Source organism: Brassica napus, chromosome A9 (assembly GCF_020379485.1).
Source record: "Brassica napus cultivar Da-Ae chromosome A9, Da-Ae, whole genome shotgun sequence".
Lineage (NCBI taxonomy): Eukaryota > Viridiplantae > Streptophyta > Magnoliopsida > Brassicales > Brassicaceae > Brassica > Brassica napus.
The window spans coordinates 44,187,072-44,214,183 of NC_063442.1; the positions used below are offsets into that span (position 1 = coordinate 44,187,072).

Below are 27,112 nucleotides of genomic sequence, written 5' to 3' on the forward strand. Positions count from 1 at the left end.
AAAAAATTATAAAAAAAAAATAAAAAAATATGTTATCAATACTTTTTCTTAAATAAATGCTTAACTTAAAGCAACTCATCTCACAACACACACACATGCATTTTGCCTCCCAATTCATAATTTACCACCCTTTATTTTATTTTTAACATATTTAATTTTATGACTCGATTATTATTGTCATTGTTGTTTCTGCTTCAGTAGCTGTCAGTTACTAAAAATAGTTTATACGTGGTTGTCCATTGTCATCGTTTCTTTATTTTAAATTCTTCGATGTCATACCTTTAAGAATTTACCCCTATGAGTTGACCCCCAAAATTATATAATTTCTCTAAAAGTCAGTTCATGCATCTTATAAGCGTCTTTGGACCAAAAGACAAATCGGCTTGATCGTTAAGCACTCGTGAGTAGTTATCTAAAGTATTGGGATTTTTGTAAAACGAAACGAAAAGTGGCTTAAGCCTAAATTAAAGCTTATCATGGCCTATTTGGCTGTCTCTGGTGTCATAACAAATTCACATATTATACGAAAACTTGTTTACATAGTATAAATTCCCGCCTTGAGAGGTTTCTTGACGTACAAGTCACACGGCCTGAAAATATGATAGTGAGCCAACAGTCTCTCAGTTTCAAAACGCTCTTTGGGATATACTACTAAAACAAAAAAACCTATTGTGAGATTTCCACAACTCAGGACTAATATACATGTAACACCGAGGCGAATCAGTGGTAGGCATAAGTCCTTTTCTTGCATCGGTTTCAAGTGGGATGATGTTGTGTTTATATTCAAGAGCTCGTGAAACTATGAGATTGCTAGATTACCCTTTCAACTCAACTAAACCGATCCGGTTTATTATATAGTCTCGATTTCTACGGGCCAAAGAGAACTAAAGAAGCAAAAGGGCTATTGGCGTCTTAGTCGTTAATGGGCTAATTAGTAGCCCAATGGGCTTTGATATTATGAATAAGAACGTCAAATACGCCTCCGTGACTCCGTCGTCTTCCTTCTCCTCCGTCTCCAATGGCGGGTTTCAGTTCTCTGATACCTAAAACACCTCTCAAACGCGCCGTTACTAGAGCAACCGTTAACCTATCGACGCCGTTATCTACTATTCCCGCCGCACGAAGTCTCTTCACCGGAGGAGGAGGACGTAATGGTTAGTACACACTCTGTTTTTGAATTTTCACCATCATTCTTTTTAAAAATTCGAACTTTGAGCTGGTTTGTCTAAGTGGTCAAAGTTGCTGTCTATTTCGAATCTTAGTTTGGTATCTTTTATTGTTGTAGGTGAGAAAGCAAGTAAGCTTCACAAAGCCATTGGTAATGCTGGCACGTTTACTCATCGTCTTCTCGGGGTAAAGTTTTCATCTTTGAAATGTTTTTTTCCGCATTAGACACCACAGAAACATAATACATTTGTCTGTTGGTGTTGCTTTGTGTAATGAAACGTTAAAACATAGATTTTTTAAGAGAATATTTGTATACATACATCTTACTGTGTGCACGTTTCTTAGGCCAGCCAAACAAACAAGCCTGCCTTCTCAAGGGTCCAATCTATGAGCTATCAGTTTGTGGCTGATTCCCATGCGCCTCGTGCACCTTCTCTGGAAGCTGAGGTACACTAGTATACACTCGAGATTTGGCTTTGTGTTTTGTTGCCTTAGTCTTAGTGTGAGCTCAAGCTATGTAATTTCTTTCAGACACATCTTATACATATTGAACTAGATATATGTCTAAGTTATACCACATGCATTATGATATTAAAGACCCTGAAATGCTTAGATTCTCATTCAGCGGCATGTATCTCTCGGTAGATTAGTATAGTCAATCACATAACTGATGTTGGTCACAATAATTTCTCTGATCCATGTACTTTTTGTTAGCAATTTCTCATTTAATCGTGTATATGGGAGGCTTGTTTTTCATGTTGATGTAGGATGGGCAAGGTATTGTGGATTCATCAAAGAAAGGAAACGCTGAAACGCCTAGGAAGCAGCAGATGGGAGAGAACATACCCAAGAAGGATAAAATAAAGTTTCTTGTGAACACTGTAAGCAGAACTTTGTAATGTTCTTATGGTCATAGTTTTATTCGTTGGCTTATATCTGTATAAAACATCCTTAATACGAGCTGGTGGACTATGCAGCTTCTTGATATAGAAGATAATAAAGAGGCGGTTTATGGAGCACTAGATGCTTGGGTTGCTTGGGAACGCAATTTCCCCATTGCTTCCCTCAAAAGAGTCATCGCTATTCTTGAAAAGGAGCATCAATGGCATCGTATGGTTCAGGTAATGCTCTCTCCCCTTCTTTTCTCTTATTTAGAAAACTCATGAACCGTTAAATTGAACATATCATCTGTTTTAATGGCTTGTAGGTAATAAAGTGGATACTTAGCAAGGGACAAGGGACCACGATGGGGACATACGGACAGTTAATAAGAGCGTTAGATATGGATCGTAGAGCAGAAGAGGCACACGCTATCTGGCGTAAGAAAATCGGGCATGATCTTCATTCTGTGCCTTGGCAGCTATGCTTACAGATGACCCGCATTTATTTCCGGAACAACATGCTACAAGAACTTGTGAAGGTATGTCTTTAGATGTTTTTTGCAGTTTTAGTTGTATGTCCTTCACTGTGTTTGATATCAAACTCGTGTTTGTTTGTGTGTGTGTGGTATGTGAAGTTGTTTAGAGATCTGGAGAGGTATGACCGTAAGCCTCCGGATAAACATATTGTGCAGATAGTGGCGGATGCTTACGAGCTTTTAGGAATGGTCGAGGAGAAAGAAAGGGTTTTGGAGAAGTATAGCAGTCTTTTTCTCGGTGCAGCATCTGATGAACAATCGAGAAGATCTTCAAGGAAGAAGAAGAAACCAGGTCAGTGATGAGTAACCATCTAAAGCCATTTGATATTCTAATAAAAACATTTAGATTCTTGGTGAAAACCCCATGATTTGTTACTGTTTAAATTGTAATTTCAGGAGTGACGAGTCCTGAAGCAACCGCAGAAGACGCAGTGGATGCTAAGTTACAAGAAGGGATCAAAGAAAATATGGATAATCACCAAGAATCAGAAGCCATCACTGAGAACAGACCCGAACATGGAGCATAAGTTGTTTATCATAGTGACTAGGTTTGGTTATTTTGTACGGTGCAGTTCCATGTAAGATTAAGGATGTTTGTTCCACTTGATTTGGAAGTTTTAAGAGTGAAAACATAAGACACAAATCCATATATCAAAAGAACACAAAGGTTCATACTATTACATAACTTAATAAAAAAACTTAAAAAGTAAAAAACATATTATATCATATAATTTATTATGTAAATTAACATCAACATCAAACACAAAGAAGACTCTAAACGGGCATGTGCGTTCCAACGCCGGCCTTGTGCTCGCCCGCATGAGTACCGGGTACATGATGACCTTGACCTGTAGCGTAGTCAGTGTCTCTGTATCCAGGACCATACTTGCTGCTGAATGTACCAGCGTGAATCAACAAGAGGTAGAGCAGTTGAGTGAACGTCAGGATTATAATGAAGGCTTCGATCATCCTCAATCTCCACCCTCTCCATCCTCCTATGTTTATCTGCTTGCATGCCAACCTTATTCCCCCCCAAAAAAAATACATTATAAATTTCTATTATATGAACCATTCAAATATAAAAAATAATTTAAAAAACTTGTTCGTATGCATGACAATATACAAACAATATATGATATAATTACCCCATGGCAAGAGCAGTGACGGCCCATGCAACGATAGAGGCAGACCCTGCGGCTGCAAGACTATCGTTCCTCCAGAACCTAATATGGTTACCTCCGGCCAGCTTCGAGGCTACCCCTATAACGGCTGCTAAGATCGAGAAAGTCAGGAAGAATGGCGTTGCTCCGTTGCCTCCAAAACCTATAATTAAAATGTTCGATAAATTAGCAACAACTTCAACTAAATTATCAAAATGATCAAATGTTAAGCAGAGAGATGTAGAGGATAGTTTACTTGGGTGGTTAGTTTGGCCGTTGATGTATTTATTGATACACCAACTTGCGAAACCAAGTACGATGAGGTACATAATCAGATTCAAGAACAGTAATGGTGCTGCTATGTTTCTTCCCACCGTCGCCATTTTCGAATCTCTAGAAGCTGTCTGTGTTTTACTTCTTTGCCACTCTTATCCAAATCCAAACAAAAGCTTTACTTGTTCGGTGGATCATCGACTGTAACGAGTATAGCTTTATACTCAAAGCTTAGGCGGTTTCTTGGCGAGTAACACGTGTCATGCACAGAGGACCTTCAGTGTTAAGCTGGTTACAGGTGGTGGAGCACGTGTCGTGAGGTTGTTCCAAAGTGTTGGATATAGGCCAGTGTTGTCCTTGAGCTCGAATCTTCAAGTGCTTTCTTTATATTATCTCCTTATGTTTTGATCATATTAAATGTTGGAGGCTACCATATATTGGTAAGTAAGTATAATTTGTCAGCAATTATTTATGATAAAGAGGAAAAGTAATCGACTATATATCTACAACGTGGCTTTTTATCCTTTGCTAAGCTTCTAAAGAAGGAAAGTAACTTGCAATCAAAGTTATATAATTAGTACTGGCCACAATGGTTCATAATTCATAAACTGGAGATGCATATTTAGGCAAGCATGGCCAATCCTGAGATTTAAGAGAGCATACGGGATTATTAAAAAGTTTAATTAAAGCTTTTTTACCAATTTAAAGATCTAAAATGTTATTGTTTTTGCATATGTCCATATATTATTTTAAAAAAAATTATTAGAGGCTCAAGACTAATATTTCATTCGGTTTTGCATGACCCTATAGATCAGGACTGTGCCTGAGATTTTTTTGACTAGAAGCTAGATTTTTTTTTGGCCCCCTAATTTTTTAAAATATAAGTATTGAGTAATATTGAAAAGCTTAATACATAATTTTAATTGAAAACTTGTATAGTTTAATCAACATTTTTGTGACATAGTCAATAATCAATATAATCTGTTGAACTTCAGTTTAAAAATATGTAACAGAAAAGCCATGTCGGAGAAACAAAAAACTTTGTTGCTTTGTTAACTGAGAGCTAAAAAAATCATTAGAAAACAGTCGGATTAGGTTTTGAAAACTGTTTTCTTTAGGAATTTGTATGAGTTAATGCTGATCATTATTCTATTTCCTTTTTATTAGTTTTCATCACTCTATTTCATTTTCATTTTGTTGTTTCTCTATTTCTGTTTTGATAGGTAAGATTAGTTTTTCATATATTTTGGTTTAATATAGTATTAGCTAAAATAAAATAAAACTGCAGAAGTAAACATTCGAACCCTTGACGTTTGGAGTTGAACTTCAATCCCTTGAACCATCTAAGCTACCTAATCATTTGGAAAATTGGCCCCAAAATAAAATATATAGTTACCGGCCCTCAAGCAAATGCTTGATCTGCCTGCATTCAGGCCCGGCCCTGCTATAGATAACCTTAGCATCATCCGACATTACATATTAAGGTTATTGGATCAACCACAGGTGTGTTCATATAACATTAACTGATTATTGTTTGGTGTAAATAAGTTTGTGAGAGTTCAATGTCGGAAACATTACAACATTTCAGATCCTTTCCTTTCTACTTCTTTCAAACATTTTCTGTCTGACACTAACATGAATATCTTATGAGACTTGTAATGTTAAACAATTTTCTATAGCCATGATGATAATCTCTCATCTTTTGAGGACTAATGGTCTTTTTATGATGTTTTGGATGATGAAAGACCACCGGTTTTCTCAAGATCACGTTGTCTTGCTCGTTCCATTTTCCGCTTTCGCCATTCTTCCAATGCTATATATATAGAACATTGTGTAACAGATCAAAACTCCAACAAAAAGATAGTATTGTGGTAGTTACCATTCATACGTTTCAAGCTGGAGGCAAAATCCTTGAGGCGTTTAGAAAGATCAACGGCTGTGTTCTGCTTCTGCTGCTCTGTTTCTTGTCCCCCAGTTCCCTCCTGTTCGATTTCTCTGACCTATCATTTCAAATAGCACATGCGCAGAATCTTTTCACATTGCTAACTAAAAGTCTTTGGCTTTGAAATGCTACAAAATGTGAACCAATGTAGTATAGTGTTGTAAGCTTACTCTTTTGATGAGATCTAGAGGTTGCATAGCGAGCCTAATCTCTTCAGCTTCCTTGATGTACCGAAGCTGAGCTGCATTTATCAAAAAGGTATGGAGGAGGAAATGAAAGATGGGAAGGTTGAGGACAGTGAGAGCAATTGTGGCGTTCTTGAAGAAAAATCTCATCATACGCCATTGATGATGATTATTATGATCCATACCATGAATCTTCTTCTTCTACAGACTTGAACGGTTCTGTTTTTGACTTTACTTTCTTTCTCTTGTCCCCTATAAATCTTTAGTTAAATTCTTTCTTTTCTTAAGTAACAATTTATTTATTTTACATGGTGCATCGCATTAGCATTTAAATATTTTTGATTAGGTGAACATGATTCCAAATTCAACTACATTATACTTTGAATATGATTAGATCAATTCTATCAGATTAAAATCATAATTAAACATTTTTGTTGGTAATTGTTGTGTTCATAAACATTTTACTCTTGTTTTCTTTTCAAAACTTTTTGACTTCAGTCGTTGGAAACATGGACACCAAAAGACAGTAAAAACATGGAACCATATTTTAAGGAAAGTGAGTTTCATTCCTCAGGAATCAAGAACAGCCACCACAAGAAAATAGAACTCATATCACATTTAGATAGCTTCAACTATTTACATTATGAGAGCAAGAAAATACATATCAAAACCATTCTCTCTGACACGAACAGGATTAATATATCAAAATCTAAGCTTCAACATTTATGTATACTTATTGAGCAACTTGCCAAACCAAAAAACCATGTCAATGCTAGCTTTTGAAGAGAAGCTAAACAGGGCTGTTTCTTTGTCTCTCTACTTCTGTTCTTGATGTCTTGGAGCTGCTGCATTAACAATGTTTCAATGTGTTCTTTTTATATTAGTCGAGAAGAGAAATCAAGAAACTAGACGATAATCTTTAAAACATACCAAGTCCACTAGCTTCTGAGGTTCCCATGATCCGAAGCCTTTTCACCGAAGTGATAAACATTCTAATAACAAAAAAGTGTGAAATGACTTTAGATATTAACTGAAACTAATAAGTTCTAACACCAAGCCATTTTTTTCGATTCATTACCTCCATGGAACATCACCCACAAGCATCCAATCACCTTCTTTATCTTCATAAGTGAGTACAAACTCCGATGATCCGTCTAAAAGTCTCAAAGCTTTCACCTTTTCCACAGAAGCAGTACCTGAGGATCATGTCAAAGTATAAAATGTCATTCACAACTCCATAGTTTAAAAGGAAGTATAAAGCCTTACTGACCTGTCCTTCCAAAGAACATTTCCTCAAGCGTCAGAGCCAAATTCTCATAAGACGAATGAGCTCTCACATCCACTTTCCTTCCAATACCAACTCCATCCTTATTCACTTTCACAAACCCTGAACCCTCAACTACCTTCACTGAGACATCTTTAGGCTCATCTTCCTTCTTGCCCTCTTCTTTTCCTTCTCCTTGTTCAGCTTTCATAGCTTGTTTGTTAGCCAAACTGTTCATCCTGTGTGACCCCACTGGTGGCCATCCCACAACCTGACTGCTAACAACAAAACCAACAAAGTTCACTCCTTTACATCATGCAACATCGAAATAAACATAAAGTTGTGAGCTTTATTGATTAAAAAAGGAAGAACCTTGAACGAGGAGGAGATGCTCCATGGTGAGAGGAGGAAGAGTCAGCAGCAGCTCGTTTAGACCCAACAGAAGGAAAATCTTTAGCCGTTAGAATCCTTCCACGCTCTCTCCACGCGCCACCGCCGAGGCTGAGTCCTAACCCCAGCTCCAGGTCGCTCTCAGCCGGAAGATTACTCTTCCTGAGCTCCAGCTCTGACCCACCACGCATTGTCAGTCAAGGAATTCGAAAGGGAGAGACTTTTCAAAAGAACCGTCCAAGAGAAGAGGCTTTGAGGACACACACTCGATATGGAGACAAAAGCAGAGAGAGTGTGGGTATATAGGGTTTCTTCAGTCTTATTTGAGAGAGGGGGAGAGAGAGACAAGAGATGATGAAAGCAGAGTATAGGAGAGAAGTGGGACCCCATCTGTCTTGTAATGACCATACCACAATGCTAATTTTCTAACCAAAGTCTTGTCTTTTTTTTTTTTTTTTTTGAACACTAGTCTTGTCTTTTGTTTAAATATTAGTTTTCCCCGACATCATCAAACCTGTTGGTTCAAGCAGGGCTAGAGGAAGAGAGTCCCAAGAACCTTGTTTACAGTTGTGTGCATAACAAATTGTTATAATATTGGCTAACGTTTTGCTTTTTGTTACATAGTTTTTGTATTTGTTCCCACTTGTATTTGTTTTGGTGTAATAAAGGCTATATTGTAATGCTTTCGGATGATAAGTCATTCTTTTAAACATCATTATTAGAAAATCGTGGTGATTAGATATTTTCATCATGATGTTTGATGATCCTTTGAAAACTTTAGCAGGGGCCATTGGTTTGTGGAAATTATACTTTTAATCAAAATCATTATCAAGGGAGTACATTGATGGATCTGATGGAAACTAAAATCACTACTGGGCTAAATGGTTGTATCATATGTGACCAAATATGTTTAGTTTTGGCTTGATTTTTATCTTATATTTTTCAAAGATTTGGTCCACCTCTCTAATTTTTAGCCAAGAGACTTTGGTCTTTGTTAATTACCAAAAAGGTCTGATTAATTACAAAAAAAACTCTTGACATAGTTACCAACATATTTAGCGCTCTCATCAATAATAGATAACTAAATTATAACTTACATATGAATATGCTGGGATCCCAATATTCAATAAATTCAGTATATGAAATTATGAATGGTGATAAAAGTAGTATGGAAAAATTGTTTTTTGGGCCAAAATAAAAATAATTATATTTTATTAGGCTAATTCCTATTTTGTATATTTCTTGTCTCTAATGTCTTTTAATATTTTTGAAAATAAATCAAATAAATAGTTTTACAAACTAAAAAAAAATAGAAAATGTAACTACTGATAAAATACATATATTAACTTAGTGGTATTTTTTCTAGTTCTAAAACTGTTTAAATCATAATTTCAGGTTTTGTTCTATTTTGAAAATAATTAACCTAATAAATTATATGAAATTAGTCTAATATTATATAGTTATCATTTTTGGTATAAAAAAAACAATTTTGCGGTGTAGTTTTATGTTTCATTCATTTGTGTATAATTTTTTTTTTTGTAACTTGTGTTTAAAATTTTACTCTGATACTATCACAATTTCCCCTATTTTGCAAGCAATTATTTTTCTTTTAAATGTAAAACAAGGATAGCATAATGAGAAACAATCAATCAACAGTGATAAGATTAACATTTCTTATTAACATTTCTTTTACAAGAAACACTGTTGCATAATTCACTCCCGCGCTTTTTCACCTTCTCCACCCCAAAAGAAAATTAATAATAATATCATTCGGTCCAAAAAAAAATTGAACACAATAAAAAATCATAAAGAGCTCAAATCATCAGCAGAGTATGTGCGGTGCACGCGACCCCCACCCCCACCTTTCTTCGACTCATCAGCAGCATCACCACCACCACCGCCGCATACGAAACTGCATTCAACGCCACAAATCTTACTGAAACACGAGAAAAGACCGTTACCTTCAGAACTATGACGACGGTTAGCATTTTTCGCCGCTGGAGTTTTCCGTCTAGAACTTCTTCCTCCATTGGCGGCATAAACAACCGAACCGTCGTAATCAGTACTGCTCACTTGGCTTGACCCTATGTCGTACAACGGTGGCAGCTCCGTCCTCCACATCTCGAGCTTCGAACGTGCTCCTTCGATGCTAGAGTCGTCAACGCTCCAGTCACTGAGTATCGAGCTTTCCGTCTCGTGAGATTTATTTTTTGCCACTTCTGATGAAGACGGACCTAGCTCCGAGTCGGTTAAGATTCTCCTCCCGGCTAGGTTCGATGACCTCATCGGTGTACCGTAGTCGTGATGAGACTTCATCGGTGTAGCCTTGTAGTTTGAGCGTATCGGAGTTGAGCCAACGATGTTTGACCTCCTTGGAGTTGTTCCGTACATGTTGGACCGTCTCGGAGTCTGCATGGGAGTTAGTTCGACCATGTTGGGACGCATTGTTGGTGACATGCCGACGATGTTTGATCTCATTGGAGTTGATCTAATACCGTTAGGTTGCATGGGTGTTGATGATACGATGTTTGATCTCAATGGTGTTCCGTGTCTTGATAAGTAGGGTGAAGCTCTTCCTCGGTTATAGTCTTTAACCGGTCTTTGTTTCTCGTGCATTGGTGTCTTTCTTGGTGTTTTACGTGACTGATGATAGGAACCGTAAGGTGGAGGTTCTTGAGTCGCCACATGCACGTTTGGTTTCACCCTTGTTGATGGTTCTGTGAGATCCGACTCGATAGAGTCATGGCCAAATCTGAAAATTTGGGGCCATAAACATTTATTAAAACCTTTGTAAAAAATAAAATTTCATATTTTGCGGACCCCAATGAAGAATTTCTCTAGGCAGATTTCTAAAAATCCATATATATTTATGTATATATAAATAATATTATTTCTATATGAGTATCTAAACTTTATTGGAAACCAACATCCTTTCGGTTATATTTTCCGTAAATTTTAAATACTCATAATTAAATAACAATATTTATTATATACATAATATATATGTATTTTTAGAGAACCCATGTAGAGAAAACCTCATTTGGGTTGTTCTAAACTTATGTAAAAATGTCAAAAAAAAATTTGGGGATCAATGCCAATATTCCATTGGGCTTGGCCTAAATTCGTCGTTAGATAAAGTCGTACCTCTGCCTCGGAACGTTATGTGTGTTGCTTGGAGGTGTGTAAGCGTCTTCAGAGTCAGTCGTGGTTGGTACAGCTTCAGATTCACTGCTTCCAACTGCACTCGCTGGCTTTCTGGTAGCCAAACGGCTTCTCTCAGCTCTGCTCAAAAGATCAGAAACAACCATAGAGCTCGTATCACTCTTCGTACGACGAAGCTCCGGTCTCGAGACAACAGACTGAAACTGCCTCGACGTAGACGGAGATTGTGGATTCTTAGAGCTCCCTTTGTTGCTGTTCAGATGCAAATGCTGTAGATGACGATCCTCTTCACCAAGCAAGTCTCTATACCCCACGGCCGACGAGTCCATATGCGTGTAGAGCGGCATGCTTCTCATGGAACCATCAAGCACGCCAACACCGATATTCAATATCCCTTGAGGACGGCCTGAGGTACGACGAACTTGAAGGGCTACGAATCTCATCCCCGGAGGTGGCGTGCGACGGTACTCGTTGTTGCTGGTTCGGTATCCTGGACGACGGCTAGGCGGGATGAGGTTGCTGATGAGTACACGGACCGTGCCTACGTGGACGTCTCTGAACCAATGCAAGGCGTAGATTTCAATGACGACGGCGGATGTGTCGGCGTAGAGAAACTCTTCGTTGACTCTGAATACGAATTTGTCGTTCCACGTTGGGTTTGCTCCGCCGTTGTAGTCAACGCGTGTGGTGAGTTTACGTTCGGAATGAACCCATGCCACGGCGTATGTCTTCATCTTGCGGGCGACAGGAGCTAAGTCTTGAGCTGAGATTATGTTCAGCTCTAGGAGCTGAAACGATGGAAACATCATCGACATTGTGATCAAAGAGTTTGTGTTTTCAAATGATCAATGTTTTTTTGGAAGCATTTTTTTTTGGGAAGAGATGTGAAAGAGGAGGAGAATTGCGAGAGGAACAATTAGATGTTTCTCTCTCGCAATTCTTGATTCTGAGAATTTGGATGATGAATGAAGAAGAGGTAGATTAATTGTTTGGCCAATGTTTGTAATATCCGAAAGATTAGGGAGAAAGGTAATTAATGGCCATTGGCTTTTTGTTTAATTTTAGATTTGTATTTGTGAGAAAGACAACGAATGCATCTATTAGGAGAAGTGTTTTGTGTCTTTAGACGTTTGCTTATTTTAGGAGACAACTCGTAAGAACCAAGTTGGCATAAGACCAGCATTATCGCAGGTTTCTAAGGTGGTTTTAGGAGGAAAAGTAGTGCGCGGGTCCCACCATTTTGGAAAAAACCGATAACAAAAGTTGTGAAAGAGTGATCGATTTTTGCATGTTTCTTATATTGTTTGTGGGTCCCGCATACACGTGGCAACTCGCAATTGGTTACTTTTTTAATTTTTTTTTAATCAGAAAAAACAAAAACAAAATTAAGAAACCCAAAAACAGGTTTACCGATAATCCTGCTCTAAGTGATGAATGCACCGATGTTTACGTGTTTTTTTATTGCATGGCTCAAATCCTACTATATAAAAGAAGCTATTTTTAGAGCTTCTAAGGGGTGCCACATCAGATGAAATATTCCTGACCAATTAAAGTGACATGTCATACTTATGTTTGTGTGAGTATTCTTTACGCCGACGTCATGTTTTCTGCCACGTCAAACACCTTCTCTTTCTTCGAGCGTAGTCTTCTTAGTGTCCTATATTCCACCATCGATCTCAGAACCCATGTGTAACGCTATCGTTCCTCATTGAAGCCACTTGACAACGTCTCTCCATTACCTACCTCTCTGTCCAGCTCTCCCACTATGTCGACTTTAATAACCCATTTCTCAACTTCCATCAAAAATCTCTAATTCCTGAGACTATAAATAGGAGAGATGAGAACCTCTAGAAATCTCTCTGCTTCACGAGATTCAATCATATTCCTTCTTTACTACACACAATTTGCAACGGTGGTGTTATCCCATATATTTCTTTACGATTTGAAAATTTGACAGTAGTCCTCAGATGGTGGTGCCACGTTTCATGGGTTTATGGAAAGCACGTAATGTCGCAGAAGAAAAGCTGAGACGAGTCAAAAGGTGGAGTTTTCATGTCCCCTCAATGATATAATTTAATTTTATTATGTTTTTTCTCTAATATTTGTTCCAGTTCCTTAAGAACTTTTCATGTCCCCTCAATGATATAATTTAATTTTATTATGTTTTTTCTCTAATATTTGTTCCAGTTCCTTAAGAACATTATGTTGTGTGGGCTTAAGAAACTAAAATTTTGATCTGCTATTGCCTTTTGAAATGACATACCCTATTGGTCAGCGTTAGATTTGAAAGTCTGGGCACTTCTTTTGTTTTATTTCTATGTTTGTTCGTGTATTGTGTCTTTTTGATTATGTTCTCTTAGATTGTTTCTACAAAACCTTTGTTTCTCTTTTAGCTTCCTGTTGAACATAGTTGAGCAACCATATCTTCTTTTGTTTGCTGTTGAAATCATTATAGACTCATTGCAAGTGTTCTTAAAGTAATGTTTTTATTACCCCTCTCCCAGGTATCTACAGAGCAAGTAACTCCAGAGTGATCAGAGACAGAAGTAGGAGACAAAGAAGAGGTGACATTAACGGATCAGAGAGACTGACGAGAACAATCAACAGACGACAGACTGTAAAACCCGGAAGGGTCCAAAACTCTGCCGTGTCCAAGATGCAAGAGCATGGACACTAAGTTCTGTTATTACAACAACATAAACCAGCCTCGCCATTACTGCAAAGCCTATCAGAGATAGTGGACTGTCCACGGGACTATGAGGACTGTACATGAGGGTGCAGAAAGGTGCATGAAGCCGCTACAACAAAATTTTATCCTCTTATTACCGTCACATGACAATCTCCGAAGCTCTAGAGGCTGCAAGGTTTGTTCAGAAAATACATACCAACACTCGAGTCCTGAGTTTTGGTGTAGAGAATGTATTGCTTTAGCGGCTCATCTGTGACCACTTCTATCAATCACTCACTACAAATAGTTTAAATTAACGAGACGATTCCCGAAACTCATGTGCATGATCATCATATCGTCTATCATTGTCTAATTTGGGTTATTCCTCCTTCACCATTTCCTTCATGCACGTAAAAACAAATATATATATATATTCTCTTACATATAACTAAAAACCAAGAATAAAAATATAAAAATAAAATATAAATTTTAATCCGTTGTGATAAAATCCATTATTTTCATCAAAACTAAGTAACTATGATAAAAAAAAGCAATTAGATCGTAATTATTTTCTCTTTCAGATAAATGCATACTTCAATTTTGTAAAACGTCATAAAGTTTTTCTCTCATGTTATAACTGTTATAAGTTCTACACAATTAGCATATAACCCAAACATATTGGAATATATGTTAGCATCTTCTATAAATTAGTTACTTAAGTAATTTAAATAATTTATTTTATTATTTTTAAGTTAAACATCTACAGTCTTATGAATTAATACAAGAAATAGAAAATTATACACTATTTTGAATATATATTTTCATAATTTTTGTAGAAATTCATTAGAGTTTTGAAAATTTCTAAATTAATAATACATTTTCCTATCAAATTATTAAATAGTTTTATTTGATTTTCAAATATAATAACATAATTATGATTCAAACAAACGTGTATATTTATAAGGAATAATAGTTACTTTTTTTTTACAGTAAACATTCACAAACTCATGTTGACTCTGTAAACCAAAGTGGTAGTTCTGCATCCATATGTACGACGAAAGACGGTTGTTTCCGAGCACTAATGAATAATAGTTACTATGATGAGGTTTTCATGCTGATTACCTAATTTAAAGTAATTTATTAATAATGAGTCTGCTATTTTTCCATAGTTTTTTTTTCAAACTGGTATTTTTACATAGTTTAAATTAGCAATTTAAAAAAAAAAAATAGTGTCACTAGATTCATTAAACTAACGTACAAAAGAGAAAATAATATATGTTACTGTGTTCTATAGAATCGACTACTGTTTAAAAATAATTTATTATATTTACTACTAAAATCAAGATAAAAAATATTTAAATGGTCAAATAATTATATTTTCTTATTTTTAATGGTAAAAATGGTTTGTATAGAAATAATACTAAAACAAATAGTAAAAATTATGGTAAAAATAAAAAAAAGTTATTTTTATTTTTCTTGAGAATAAAATAAATATTTAAGGTTTATTTATATTATTTTGTTTGTTGCTTTCCCGCCCGAAGGGCGGGTTGAATCCTAGTAAGAATAATAATTGGTGTGAAAGTAATGACTAAAACGAGTAAAGATTGCTTGACTATATATATGTAAAAGTATACAATGGCCAAAAATAGATCATATAGCCCCTAGACTTATACTATCATTGATCATATAGCCCCAACGATGCAAAGCAAGCTTGGGTATTTTCAGAAATGACAGAATAAACCTAATCTCCCAACGATGTAATTAATCTCTTATGAAAACGTTTATTACGGATATATAGCGACCAAATCAAGATGAATGAAAACGTTTATTACGGATATAGATATTACATATTTTATCCATATTCCATAGTTAGCGGCTTCAAATGTAATATCCATATTCCATAGTTAGCGGCTTCAATATTTGAAACCACCCAATTTCTATAATTACAGTAATTAAATTTATGAAATCGTGGAGTATATTATTGATATATCCTACGTTGCACGGAAGCTTCATCGGACGTCCGCTTCCCGCTTCGGAACCGGAATCAGAATCGGAACCTCGTGGAAGCTTGCGGAATCTCGCTTCCAAAACGTTTCTAAAATATTCTATTTAAAAACCTGTTGGAAGCTTATGATTCCGTTTTGGAATCACGCTTCCGTTTAAAAAAAAAATACAATGTATATCAATAAAATATAAAACCATAGTTTTCATCTATATAAAATAAAAAAAATTAATAGTAATGAATATTGAGTTATAAATATACAAATATCAAAAATAATACTATAAATTATCTTTATGCATTGAGATTTTTTATTAAAGATATAGCACATATTGAAACATATTGTGTCAATTATTTATGAAGTATTAAAAATAATTAATATAATATTTTCTGTAAACATAATTTATATGTATTTTTACAGTTTTAATATAAAATCATTTCAAAATTATTATAAATGAATAAATGTTTTATTTCAAATTTAAATCATATAAGTTTTAGTCCTAATTTTTTTAAAATTTTACATATATATATAAATATATAAATATATAAATATATAAATATATAAATATATTTATATATGGATATACGCTTCCAACACGTACCCGCTTCCTAATATTTTAAAAAATCTCGCTTCTGCGCTTCCTTACGCTTCCGCTTCCACGTATCCGCTTCCGTTTCCATGTAACAATCATATATCCATAGTTGGAGGCTTCAATATTTTGAAACAATCAGATTTCCATAAATAGGGAAATTAAATTTGGAAAATCTTGGAGTATTTTATCTACGTTTCCATACTTGGAGGTTTCATATTCTGTATGCATAATTAAAAATTATTTAAGATATGGAATGCTACAAAGTCTTGCACGATCCTTTCTAAAAAATCAATAATCAAATATCATCATTTCTATAAATACGTAGGTATTAATTATTGAAAGGATATTGAATCCGTAATTAATCTCTCATTTAATTCCCATATCTCTCTTGCTATATAATAAGATGACTTCTTCCTATCTTCCTCACACTTAAACGACCTCTTAAATTTCTAAAAGTTCTTTTTAATCGTTTGAGATGGCTACTGGTAACATGACTCTCGAAAAGAAGATCAAAGCTGACGTGACAATGAATGCCAATGTTGGCAAAAGAGCTTACGTCACTTTCCTCGCTGGCAACAAAGACTACTGGATGGGTGTGGTCGGTCTAGCCAAAGGACTTCGTAAGGTGAAGTCAGCTTATCCTCTTGTGGTGGCCTGTCTCCCGGATGTGCCTGAGGAACACCGTCAAATTTTGGTGGCTCAAGGATGCATAATCCGTGAGATTGTACCGGTCGTTCCTCCAGAGAACAAAACCGGTTATTCCATGGCTTATTTTGTTCTCAACTATTCCAAACTTCGTATTTGGGAGGTAAGAAAAATAATATATGAACATATCATTTTTTGTCTTTATTTACATGTTGAAAATAGCATATCTAACAACGTACTTATATATAATGCAGTTTGTGGAATATGAGAAGGTGATGTATTTGGATGGAGATATTCAAGTGTTTGGTAACATCGATCATCTTTTCGACACTCCTTCCGGTTACTTGTACGCGGTTAAAGATTGCTTTTGCGAAATATCATGGTGCAATACTACTCAGTACAAGATCGGTTACTGCCAACAATCACCTGAAAAGGTGACATGGCCGGTGGAAACTCTCGGTTCTCCGCCGCCTGCCTATTTCAACGCTGGTATGTTACTGTTTGAGCCAAATCTTGTCGTGTACGAGGATCTCCTTCGTGTTGTTCAGATCACTACTCCAACGTATTTTGCTGAACAGGTTTGGTTTTATCTTTCTTTTTTTTTCATTATTTGATTTGAGGTTTCATTATTTTATGTTAATATTATTGTTTATCTTTTGTAGGATTTTCTGAATATCTATTTCAGAGACACCTACAAGCCAATTCCTTCCACCTACAACCTTGTATTGGCTATGTTATGGCGTCACCCGGAACATGTTGACCTTAACCAAATCCGCGTGGTCCATTACTGTGCAAATGTACGTTTTAATTTGTTTTAATTCCATAATCTTTTTCTTGTCTTATTTTTAGATATATAAAAGACTCAGGTCTGAATCAATTTTATAGGGCTCAAAGCCATGGAAATATGATGAAACCGAAGAGCACATGGAGCGTGAAGACATAAGAATGCTGGGAAGAAATGGTGGGAGATTTATGAAGATCCAAGTTTGGACTACAAGAACTTTATGGAAACTGAGTCTAAGTTGAATCCGATCACTACTGCAGTCTTAGCTACCAAGGAGTCTGATGATGGTGATGTTCTCACGAGCCTTGCCCCCTCAGCAGCATAGCCAATCTTTTAGTCCAAGCTATACTATATTACTATGCAACCTTTTTTCTGTTTCTGTTTTTGGTTTTAAGAAAGGTTTAGCTATATATATAATTTTATCATAATTATATATATAGCGACCTCGTTTGAGCTTTATGTTTGTGAGATTAGAGGTGGTTGGTCTTGTGTTTTGGTTTGCGTTTTGTGTCAATGCCGACCTTGATCAACCATGCATGCCTTTGTATCTCTTTTGTTTTATCATTAATCAATAATAAAAACTTTCTTTTGGCTTTCATTCTCTAGAACTATTCGTTCATTCTTTTGCAAAACAATTTAATTTATATTTGTTCGAAAAGCTAAGATGATTTTTAGTATAGTTATGAATATTATCAATAGTCTCTAGCCTCTTCAAGTCCAGTGTTGTCAATTGCGTTGGTCATTTCTAGGACTGGTTCTTCTTTTATAGCCAAGTTTCCTTTCATTGAGTTTTCAGCTGGACAAATCAATTTAGTAGGCAACTCTTTCTTCTGCTACTTAATTTGTTGCATCTTTATGCTTTTGGGCATTATTTAGACGTGTGCAAGTGTATCACCTTGTGTAGGTTTCAAGTTGATTGCCCAATAATGAACAAGATTTAAATCAAGATGTAACTATAAACAAGATTCCAAATGTCTAAATAACCAGAAACTAGCATGTATCTGGCATGCTAATGAGGGGTAGTTTGCACAACGATGATGGTCGCAAAACTGACCGTGGAGTTTGTAGGGAGGTGATCTAGAAATAACTTTTTGTGTTGATGGCTGAATAACCAACACCAACTAGAATGCCTATGAGGTTTACAAGCATCAACATCATCCGCAGCTCCTTGGGTTGCACGTAAGAAACAAAACAAGAAAGGAACTGTTTCCTTTTTAGTTTTTACAAATTAAGTATATCTCAAATCAAGATGTAACTGTAAACAAGATTCCAAATGACTAAATAACCAAAAATATTTAAATGTCGAACATTACGCCATAATGTCAAAACACGTTCTACCAAAATCCTCAAATTTTGTTTTTGATATAATTATAACTCAAACAAGATTCAGAATGATAATCAAACGCCAGCAAAAGACTTCTTGCTCTGATCATTAGACAATGGCATTGGCAGCACTAGCAATCCTCGGCCAGAGATCAGCGCACTCTTTACCAATAGGACCAGTGATTGCAGAACCCTTCATTTCTCCCTTGGGGTTGACGATGACTCCAGCATTATCTGTCCAATGAACAAACAAGCCAACAAATTAGTATTTATTTACATACAAAGAAACAAAAAAAAAAATCAAGTTTAGATATGTAGAGTCCATATGGAGCAGAAGCAAGCGTTCAAGCAAAAATAAAGCATCTGTAACAAAGGACACAGATTAAATTTCCCAGACTTGTAACCGTATCAACACCCTCTAAACGTGTCGGTGGATACTCGACTTAAGTCATAAAATATCACTAATAAATTTGCCTAAAGAAAATAAATTTCGAGTTCAAATGGAGCAGATACAAGCATTTAAAGCATCATAGCATCTGTAACGATGGAACACATTTTAAAGTTTACCAGAACTGTTTTGCATATTACACCCTCTTAAAATGTGTCGGTGAATATGACACCAGTTTGGAAAAATCAATCAAGACATTACAAAACAAAACTAGCTATCAATAAAGACAGAACACTTAAGTCACAAACTCAAGCAAATCAAAGTATATTATTATTATTACCTTCGAAGTACATGAAGACACCATCCTTTCGGCGCCACGGCTTCCTCTGCCTAACGATGACAGCTGGCATAACCTTCTTACGGAGATCAGGCTTTCCCTTCTTGACGGTGGCCATCACCATGTCGCCGACGCAAGCAGAAGGTAATCGGTTAAGACGACCTTTGATTCCTTTCACCGAAATGATGTAAAGGTTCTTGGCACCGGTGTTGTCGGCGCAGTTCACGGTGGCCGCCACGGGGAGACCAAGGGACATTCTGAACTTGTTACCCGACGTTCCTCCACGTCCTGATCAAATCGGCAAAAACTCCATTAAAGCAATGTATAAGCAGAGAAATATCTAATTCGAGGAAGAAGATGAGAACGAACCTCGCTTCGACATTGTTGACGGCTTGAGCAGAGATCTGACGGACGAATATTAGGGTTTTTCACTGAGCTCAGCTTAAATGGAAGAAGACGATCACTTGTGTATTTAAAAGCCCAACTCTTTAAAATATATCTAAGGCCCATTAAAGCCCAGGAAGGTTTTTCAATACAGTAGACTTTTGGTTATTTGTTTCTCAGTCCCACATCGGGAAAGAGGGAGTGATTATCAGTAGACGTTGTATTATAAATAACGGTCTGGTTGATTTGTTTGAAGATCACGCAGCCATGTGGTGAGCACAAAGCGAACTATTCTTTCGCCTTTTACTAAAGAATACCGTGTGCTCTCCACGCTTAAGTGGCATACGCCTATTTTTGGAGGGTTTCCACTTAACTGTGGAACCCATCAACTACCAGTCCAAGTGTTTACGGTTATTAGCTATGCTCTTTGGCTTGTTCTGTTCATCATTTCTATAGATCATAGTGGTCATGTAGGAGGGTAAAAGCTCTTGCATCTGCACTATTTTTAGTTAGGAAACAATGTATTTATATGAAAAATGAGAACACTTGTCTATACTTCTTGATTCTTTTTTTTTTGATAAAGCATACTTCTTGATTCTTCCTTCTTCATGTTATACTATGTGCTCAAATTTTTCAAGATCATGAGATTCTTTCTCAAAGTGAAGAGGTCTTGTGTTTTCTCTACTCAAAACTGGAAGAGGAAACTGCTTCAGACAACATTGATACTGAGTAACGACTAAAATCTTATCTTATATTTCCTGACAAGTCAACAACAGCAAGGTGAAAAGGTATGTTGAGAAACAAGCATCTAACTAAAATGCAGTTGATGTTTTATGCTGGATTCTGTTGTTAGCAAAGCCATGTTATATGAAAAAAAAAAGAAGTTGGCTTTGATAAAAGTTACTTGGAATAGGAGATATGCTAATTATAGTTAAATCATGAGTACCTCTCCTAACTTTTCTCACATCCTCTCTTCTTCCTTTAGGACAGAGAAACATGATGTCGTTTAGCTTTTTCCAAGTTGTCTCCACCTCTTCATTTTCTCTCTGTCTCTCATTTCGTTTCCCTTATTAAAAACCAAGAACTCCGTCTCTCTCCTCACTTTCTCTTGATTTTGATAGACCTGAATCCCTCTGATCTTCTCTTTTTGCCCACCTGCTTCCCCTCCGCGATGGTTCATCATTCCCGGAGGGAGTCCTTTTCCGACATGGCCAACTCTGTTGTTTGTCCCGACACTGATCTTCTCTGGCCGTTCGGGAAGCTTGACGGGCTTGATCGGGATGAGATTCGCGAGACCGCGTACGAGATCTTTTTCGCTGCGTGTAGATCGTCACCAGGGTTTGGAGGAAGAACTGCTCTCACGTTCTACTCCAAGCACAATGGTGGTGACAATCAAGGAGATGGAGCAGGAGGAGGAGGATCCGGGTCTGGATTCGGATCTTTAGGGAGGAAAGAAGTGGTGACAACACCAACAAGCCGAGTTAAAAGAGCCTTAGGGTTGAAAATGCTTAAAAGATCTCCTTCTAGGCGAATGTCGACAACAATAGGAACAGCCTTGGGAGCCAAGTCAGCTCCTTCCTCCCCTGGTAATGGAAGCATAGGAGGTGGTGGTGGTGGTTCTTCCTTACACATTAGCCAAGGTGCTGGGTTCTTGACCGTCCCGCCTTCTCGGCCTAGACGACCGTTAACCTCTGCGGAAATCATGAGGCAGCAAATGAGGGTAACTGAACAAGGCGACACTCGGCTCAGGAAAACCCTAACGAGGACGCTTGTTGGCCAAGTAAGCTCCTCTGTTCTGTTTCTTGATTAATTCAATAAACTAAATGTGTTTTTTTTATAGACTGGTAGGGGAGCAGAGACAATAATCCTTCCTTTAGAGCTTCTCCGCCACGTGAAGACATCAGAGTTTGGTGATGTACATGAGTATCAGATATGGCAAAGACGTCAGCTTAAAGTCCTTGAAGCTGGTCTTCTCCTTCACCCATCAATCCCTCTTGACAAAACCAACAACTTCGCCATGCGTCTTCGAGAAATCATCCGACAAAGCGAGACAAAACCCATAGACACAGGAAAATCCTCAGAGACAATGTCCACGCTTTGTAACGCTGTGGTTTCATTAGCCTGTCGCAACGCCAACCAGGACGTGTGTCATTGGGCTGATGGATACCCTCTTAACGTTCATCTTTACGTAGCGCTTTTGCAGTCTATTTTTGATATTCGTGATGAGACGTTGGTCCTTGATGAGATAGATGAGCTCTTGGAACTGATGAAGAAGACATGGTCGATGCTGGGAATCACACGGCCTGTACACAACTTGTGTTTCACTTGGGTTTTGTTCCATCAGTACATTGTGACTTCTCAGATGGAGCCGGACTTGCTTGGTGCCTCTCATGCTATGTTGGCTGAAGTTGCTAATGACGCCAAGAAGTCTGATCGTGAGGCTCTATACGTGAAGCTTTTGACCTCAACATTGGCTTCCATGCAAGGATGGACTGAGAAAAGGTATTTACATTCAACTTATAATGGACTTGACCAGACAAGAACAAATCAGATTCTGAATGTTTGATTTATGATTTATTAAAAATCTGATTTATGCGACTCAAGTCGGTTTAAACGTTCCTTAAATCATTTTACATCAATCCAAATTAGTTTAAATCTGTTAGATTGAGTAATAGTGTACCATAAAATACACAAAATTTTCTAACTTCTAGCTTATTTATATTTTTAATTTGTAAAATTCATTAAAATAAATTTAAATTTAAACCAAAATATCTAATAGGGCAAATCTCCAAAATAGCACCTTTCTAAGTTTATATCACAAAAATAGCACTCAAAAACTAAAATGACCAAAATAGCATTTTATCTTTTGAAAAATTTAAATTTTTTTATTTTTCAAAATTTGAAATCTTATCCCCAAAACCTCACTTCTCAACTCTAAACCCTAAAACCTAAAATCAAAACCCTAAACACTAAATTCTAAACCCTAAACCCCACCCCTTAAGTGTTATTTTTGTGACTTTTGGCCTTGAATGCTAGTTTGGGAACAAAAACTTGATTTAGTGCTATTTTAGTCTTTTTCTCTATCTTAATATAAATGTAAAATATATTAAAAATCAATTAATAATTGGTTAACGCTAACGCCTAGACCCTGATAATTTGCATATTCGTTAATCTTCTACAAAATCTAATGATTTTTTGAACATTTTTTATTATAGGTTGTTGAGCTATCATGACTATTTTCAAAGAGGGAACGTTGGATTGATAGAGAATCTTCTACCATTAGCATTGTCTTCGTCAAAGATTGTAGGGGAAGACGTGACGATCTCTCAAGGGAATAGTCAAGAGAAAGGCGACGTGAAACTGGTGGATTCTTCAGGGGATCGAGTAGATTACTATATAAGAGCATCTATTAAAAACTCTTTCTCAAAGGTAACTTGTACAACAAGTCACTTCTGTTTTTTTTTCTCATATGGTTTCTTGAGATCATATTTGTTTTCAGGTAATAGAGAACATGAAGACCAAAACTGCAGTAACAGAGGAAGGACAAGAAGCAGCAAAGATGTTACTTGAGCTAGCTAAAGAGACAGAGGAGCTTGCTCTGCGTGAGCGAGAGTGTTTTAGCCCTATACTTAAAAGATGGTATTCAGTTGCAGCTGGTGTTGCCTCTGTTTCGCTACACCAGTGTTACGGTTCGATCTTGATGCAGTACTTAGCTGGTCGGTCCACTATCACTAAAGAGACTGTTGAAGTTCTGCAAACGGCCGGGAAGCTTGAGAAGGTTCTTGTACAGATGGTGGTTGAAGAATCAGAGGAGTGTGATGATGGAGGCAAAGGGCTTGTTAGAGAGATGGTTCCTTATGAAGTTGACTCGATTATACTACGCCTATTAAAGCAATGGACTGAAGAGAAGTTGAAAGCAGTTCATGAATGCTTGAGTAGAGCAAAGGAAGCTGAGGTAAGTTTCTCTAAATCTTTTATCTTGCGACTCAAGTAACCTTATTAAATATTTGTTTTTCTTTCATTATATAGACATGGAACCCTAAATCTAAATCAGAACCATATGCACAATCTGCTGGAGAGTTGATGAAGCTAGCTAAGGATGCCATCGATGAGTTCTTTGAGATCCCTATTGGTATTACAGAGGATCTTGTTCATGATCTTGCTGAAGGGTTGGAACAACTATTCCAAGAATATACAGCCTTTGTTGCATCTTGTGGTAAGTCAAGAAACAAAAATTCTTTAAAAAATTCCCGGTTCAAATGACACCGAGACAAAACTAATATTACTTGTTGTGGTTTCGGGTCTAAGGAGATCTGTATTGGGAGTCCCTTAAGACATCCTTTAAGAAAAGAGGGTGGGAACCGAAGAAGAAAGATAAAGGAAAAACCCTTAATTAAGAGCTGTCCTTTACTCTCCAATGACCAAAAAAAAAAAAAAAAAAAAAAATAAGGGACTCTCTCTCCCTCTCTCTTCATCCCACCCCCTAAATAGATTATGAGCCTCGGCCCTAAACCTCCTCGTATTTAAAAAAAAACAAAAATGTAAAACAAATCCGACAGTTGATGGTTTTGTTTTCTTTTATCATGTCAGGTTCAAAACAGAGTTACATTCCTACACTTCCTCCACTCACAAGATGCAACAGAGACTCAAAGTTCGTAAAGCTTTGGAAGAAAGCTACACCGTGCACTGCCTCCGGCGAAGATCTTAACAACCTCAGCGGCGGCGCACCAGTTATCGCCGACGGCAACCACCCGCGCCCCTCCACGAGCCGAGGGACGCAACGACTCTACATTCGTCTCAACACTTTACACTTCCTAAGCACTCAACTTCACTCCCTCAACAAAGCCCTCTCTCTAAACCCTAAAGTCCTCCCCGCTGCGCGTAAACGCTACCGCGAAAGGACAAACTCATCCTCTTACTTCGACTTCACGCAAGCGGGGATCGAAACCGCGTGCCAGCATGTCTCCGAGGTTGCAGCTTACAGGCTAATCTTCCTAGATTCGTACTCAGTGTTCTACGAGAGTCTCTACACGGGAGACGTCGCTAACGCGAGGATCAAACCCGCGTTACGGATCTTGAAACAGAACCTAACGTTAATGACAGCGATTCTCGCGGACCGAGCGCAAGCGTTAGCAATGAGAGAGGTCATGAAGGCTTCTTTCGAAGTGGTGTTAACGGTTTTGCTAGCGGGAGGACATTCACGAGTTTTCTATCGAAGCGACCACGAGCTTATCGAGGAGGACTTCGAGAGTTTGAAGAAGGTTTATTGCACTTGCGGCGAAGGGTTGATCCCCGAAGAGGTGGTTGATAGGGAGGCGGAGACGGTGGAAGGAGTTATACAGTTGATGAGTCAACCAACGGAGCAGCTTATGGAAGATTTTAGCATCGTGACGTGCGAGTCAAGCGGGATGGGTTTGGTCGGGACGGGACAAAAGCTTCCTATGCCTCCCACGACTGGGAGATGGAACAGGTCGGATCCGAACACGATCTTGAGAGTTCTTTGCTATAGAGATGATCGTGTTGCTAATCAGTTTTTGAAGAAGTCGTTCCAGCTAGGTAAACGAAGATGATTGTCTCCATATATAAGATGTGATCCGTCGTGTGTGTATGAGTTTCAGGATTATGTTTAAATGAGCCGTTTCAATAAAATACTCGTTTCCTTGTATAATATAAGTTTCTCAGATAAATAGAAAAAAAAAAATTTGTTCCAAAGGTTTATGATTATTGATCTCTATAGTTGAATATGCTATCGTTAATGTTTATTAGTCCTTCTCTAACATCGCCAAAAATTTATAAAGAAAATCCAGAAGTGCATTTCCTAGCTTTGATCTTTGTAGAATTAAAGAATAAATTATAAGGGAGTTATATTATTGTTTTGTGTCTTAATAAATACATAAAATTATATATGTATATATACGATAGTTAAACATATCTTAATTATAAATATAATTTATCTCAATCGAATATTATAAAAATATCTTTATCCCTCTAAAAAAAGTTGCTTATGGTCTGGGCCCTACTAAAAACACAAGCAACATCTTTTCTTTATGCAAAATAAATATCTGACGGCTCGCGATTGATATTTTTTTTTATTTTTTTTATTCAGACAAAAAAAAATTAAGCAACCTTTCATGATTGATGGGATAATGATGCTCTAATATGCCTTCTGAACTTTACTCTATAGCCGAATTTTAAAATTTTCTAATATAATACGCTTCCTGAACTTTACACTATAGCTAGGGCTGTTCAATATGGTAAAACCGAACCGTACCGAACCGAACCGAACCGAAATAGACAATATGGTTTGGTTTTGGTATATACCATATAAACCGAATGGATATAATTTTATAAAAACCGTAGGATTTGGATATGGTTTGGTATATAACCGATTAAACCGAACAAAACCGATTAAAAGTAGAAACACGTAAATATGTATCTATTTTATAACAATACATGAAAATCTATTTGTTACATAAGTTAAATTTGTGTTAATAACTATTACTATAATTTTATAGTAATAAAAAGCCTTAATTTGTAAAACACTTGAACTATAATTAAATAACAATACATCGCAATTCAGACATCTTATTTTCTAAGTCTTCTTTTGATTTTTTTGCTTTATTTTAGTGTTCACTAAATTAATATGAAGATTATAAATTTGATGGACAATAATTAATGGAAAATTTTTACAATTTTTTTCTTATTTGTAAACGAACAGAGTTTTGTGTTCAATTGAAAAAGCTTGACTTTAATGAACAATAAATAGGGAAGAGTGAAAAAACGTTTCTTTCATATTTCTGTTTTGTTTCATATTTTTGTTTTCAAAATTTCAAGCTTTGATTTTAGTTATAGATTTGATTATTTTATTTGATGGTAGAAGCATTTTTACTTTTTTGTTCATTTATTTGAACATGTAATATATTTTTAATAAATGACTATGTTGACAATATGACTCTAAAATTCATATAATATGATCTCAAACTAAATAATTATGTTTTTTGGTATAAAACCGAATAAACCGAAAACCGACG

The 27,112-nt window shown here is 36.6% G+C and overlaps 8 protein-coding genes and 1 non-coding gene across 13 annotated transcripts; 4 read left to right on the forward strand and 5 right to left on the reverse strand.

Annotated features, from left to right (window-relative positions):
* The first annotated feature begins 962 nt into the window (after positions 1-962).
* Positions 963-3,261, forward strand: LOC106369238 (pentatricopeptide repeat-containing protein At4g21190). 2 transcript variants are annotated; one of them, XM_013809358.3, is made up of 8 exons: positions 963-1,154; positions 1,286-1,353; positions 1,513-1,614; positions 1,935-2,048; positions 2,145-2,288; positions 2,375-2,587; positions 2,684-2,876; positions 2,981-3,261. In XM_013809358.3, exons 1-8 carry the CDS (start codon positions 1,019-1,021, stop codon positions 3,109-3,111), a joined length of 1,101 nt encoding a protein of 366 aa, XP_013664812.1. In that variant the 5' UTR covers positions 963-1,018; the 3' UTR covers positions 3,112-3,261. The 2 variants fall into 2 exon arrangements, with proteins under 2 accessions (XP_013664812.1, XP_013664814.1); XM_013809360.3 differs by having other exon boundaries at positions 2,741-2,876.
* Positions 3,210-4,224, reverse strand: BNAANNG12230D (membrane protein PM19L). Its single transcript, XM_013809361.2, has 3 exons — positions 4,001-4,224; positions 3,730-3,907; positions 3,210-3,605 (listed from the first exon to the last, which is right to left on the reverse strand). The coding sequence occupies exons 1-3, from the start codon at positions 4,125-4,127 to the stop codon at positions 3,359-3,361; spliced, it is 552 nt and encodes a 183-aa protein (XP_013664815.1). The 5' UTR covers positions 4,128-4,224; the 3' UTR covers positions 3,210-3,358.
* A 648-nt stretch (positions 4,225-4,872) lies between these two features.
* On the reverse strand, positions 4,873-6,527 carry LOC106363862. Its single transcript, XM_013803536.2, has 3 exons — positions 6,130-6,527; positions 5,906-6,017; positions 4,873-5,830 (listed from the first exon to the last, which is right to left on the reverse strand). The coding sequence occupies exons 1-3, from the start codon at positions 6,325-6,327 to the stop codon at positions 5,739-5,741; spliced, it is 402 nt and encodes a 133-aa protein (XP_013658990.1). The 5' UTR covers positions 6,328-6,527; the 3' UTR covers positions 4,873-5,738.
* A 214-nt stretch (positions 6,528-6,741) lies between these two features.
* On the reverse strand, positions 6,742-8,193 carry LOC125578650 (auxin-responsive protein IAA12-like). 4 transcript variants are annotated; one of them, XM_048741966.1, is made up of 6 exons: positions 7,781-8,193; positions 7,415-7,686; positions 7,223-7,340; positions 7,075-7,136; positions 6,928-6,986; positions 6,742-6,884 (listed from the first exon to the last, which is right to left on the reverse strand). In XM_048741966.1, the coding sequence occupies exons 1-5, from the start codon at positions 7,987-7,989 to the stop codon at positions 6,961-6,963; spliced, it is 687 nt and encodes a 228-aa protein (XP_048597923.1). In that variant the 5' UTR covers positions 7,990-8,193; the 3' UTR covers positions 6,742-6,884; positions 6,928-6,960. The 4 variants fall into 4 exon arrangements, with proteins under 4 accessions (XP_048597923.1, XP_048597921.1, XP_048597920.1 ...); XM_048741964.1 differs by having other exon boundaries at positions 6,928-6,989; positions 7,781-8,192; XM_048741963.1 differs by having other exon boundaries at positions 6,742-6,989; positions 7,781-8,189.
* Positions 8,194-9,435: 1,242 nt separating this feature from the next.
* LOC106359454 lies at positions 9,436-11,920 on the reverse strand. The gene is made up of 2 exons (XM_013799158.3): positions 10,943-11,920; positions 9,436-10,550 (listed from the first exon to the last, which is right to left on the reverse strand). Exons 1-2 carry the CDS (start codon positions 11,773-11,775, stop codon positions 9,602-9,604), a joined length of 1,782 nt encoding a protein of 593 aa, XP_013654612.2. The 5' UTR covers positions 11,776-11,920; the 3' UTR covers positions 9,436-9,601.
* Positions 11,921-16,519: 4,599 nt separating this feature from the next.
* Positions 16,520-18,247, forward strand: LOC106405336 (galactinol synthase 6). The gene is given in 5 exon segments (XM_013845896.3): positions 16,520-17,028; positions 17,120-17,443; positions 17,528-17,662; positions 17,751-17,814; positions 17,817-18,247. Coding segments are annotated over 5 exon segments (1,014 nt in total). The 5' UTR covers positions 16,520-16,695; the 3' UTR covers positions 17,975-18,247.
* Positions 18,248-18,901: 654 nt separating this feature from the next.
* On the reverse strand, positions 18,902-20,194 carry LOC106402564 (60S ribosomal protein L23). The gene is made up of 3 exons (XM_013843331.3): positions 20,067-20,194; positions 19,701-19,985; positions 18,902-19,206 (listed from the first exon to the last, which is right to left on the reverse strand). The coding sequence occupies exons 1-3, from the start codon at positions 20,077-20,079 to the stop codon at positions 19,082-19,084; spliced, it is 423 nt and encodes a 140-aa protein (XP_013698785.2). The 5' UTR covers positions 20,080-20,194; the 3' UTR covers positions 18,902-19,081.
* Positions 20,195-20,344: 150 nt separating this feature from the next.
* Positions 20,345-20,463, forward strand: LOC125578888. Its single transcript, XR_007316966.1, has one exon. It is a non-coding gene; the product is annotated as a U5 spliceosomal RNA (small nuclear RNA).
* Positions 20,464-21,125: 662 nt separating this feature from the next.
* LOC106365404 (protein unc-13 homolog) lies at positions 21,126-25,763 on the forward strand. The gene is made up of 6 exons (XM_013804836.3): positions 21,126-21,861; positions 21,922-22,583; positions 23,297-23,510; positions 23,581-24,036; positions 24,111-24,297; positions 24,672-25,763. Exons 1-6 carry the CDS (start codon positions 21,253-21,255, stop codon positions 25,649-25,651), a joined length of 3,108 nt encoding a protein of 1,035 aa, XP_013660290.2. The 5' UTR covers positions 21,126-21,252; the 3' UTR covers positions 25,652-25,763.
* The last annotated feature ends 1,349 nt before the right edge of the window (positions 25,764-27,112 follow it).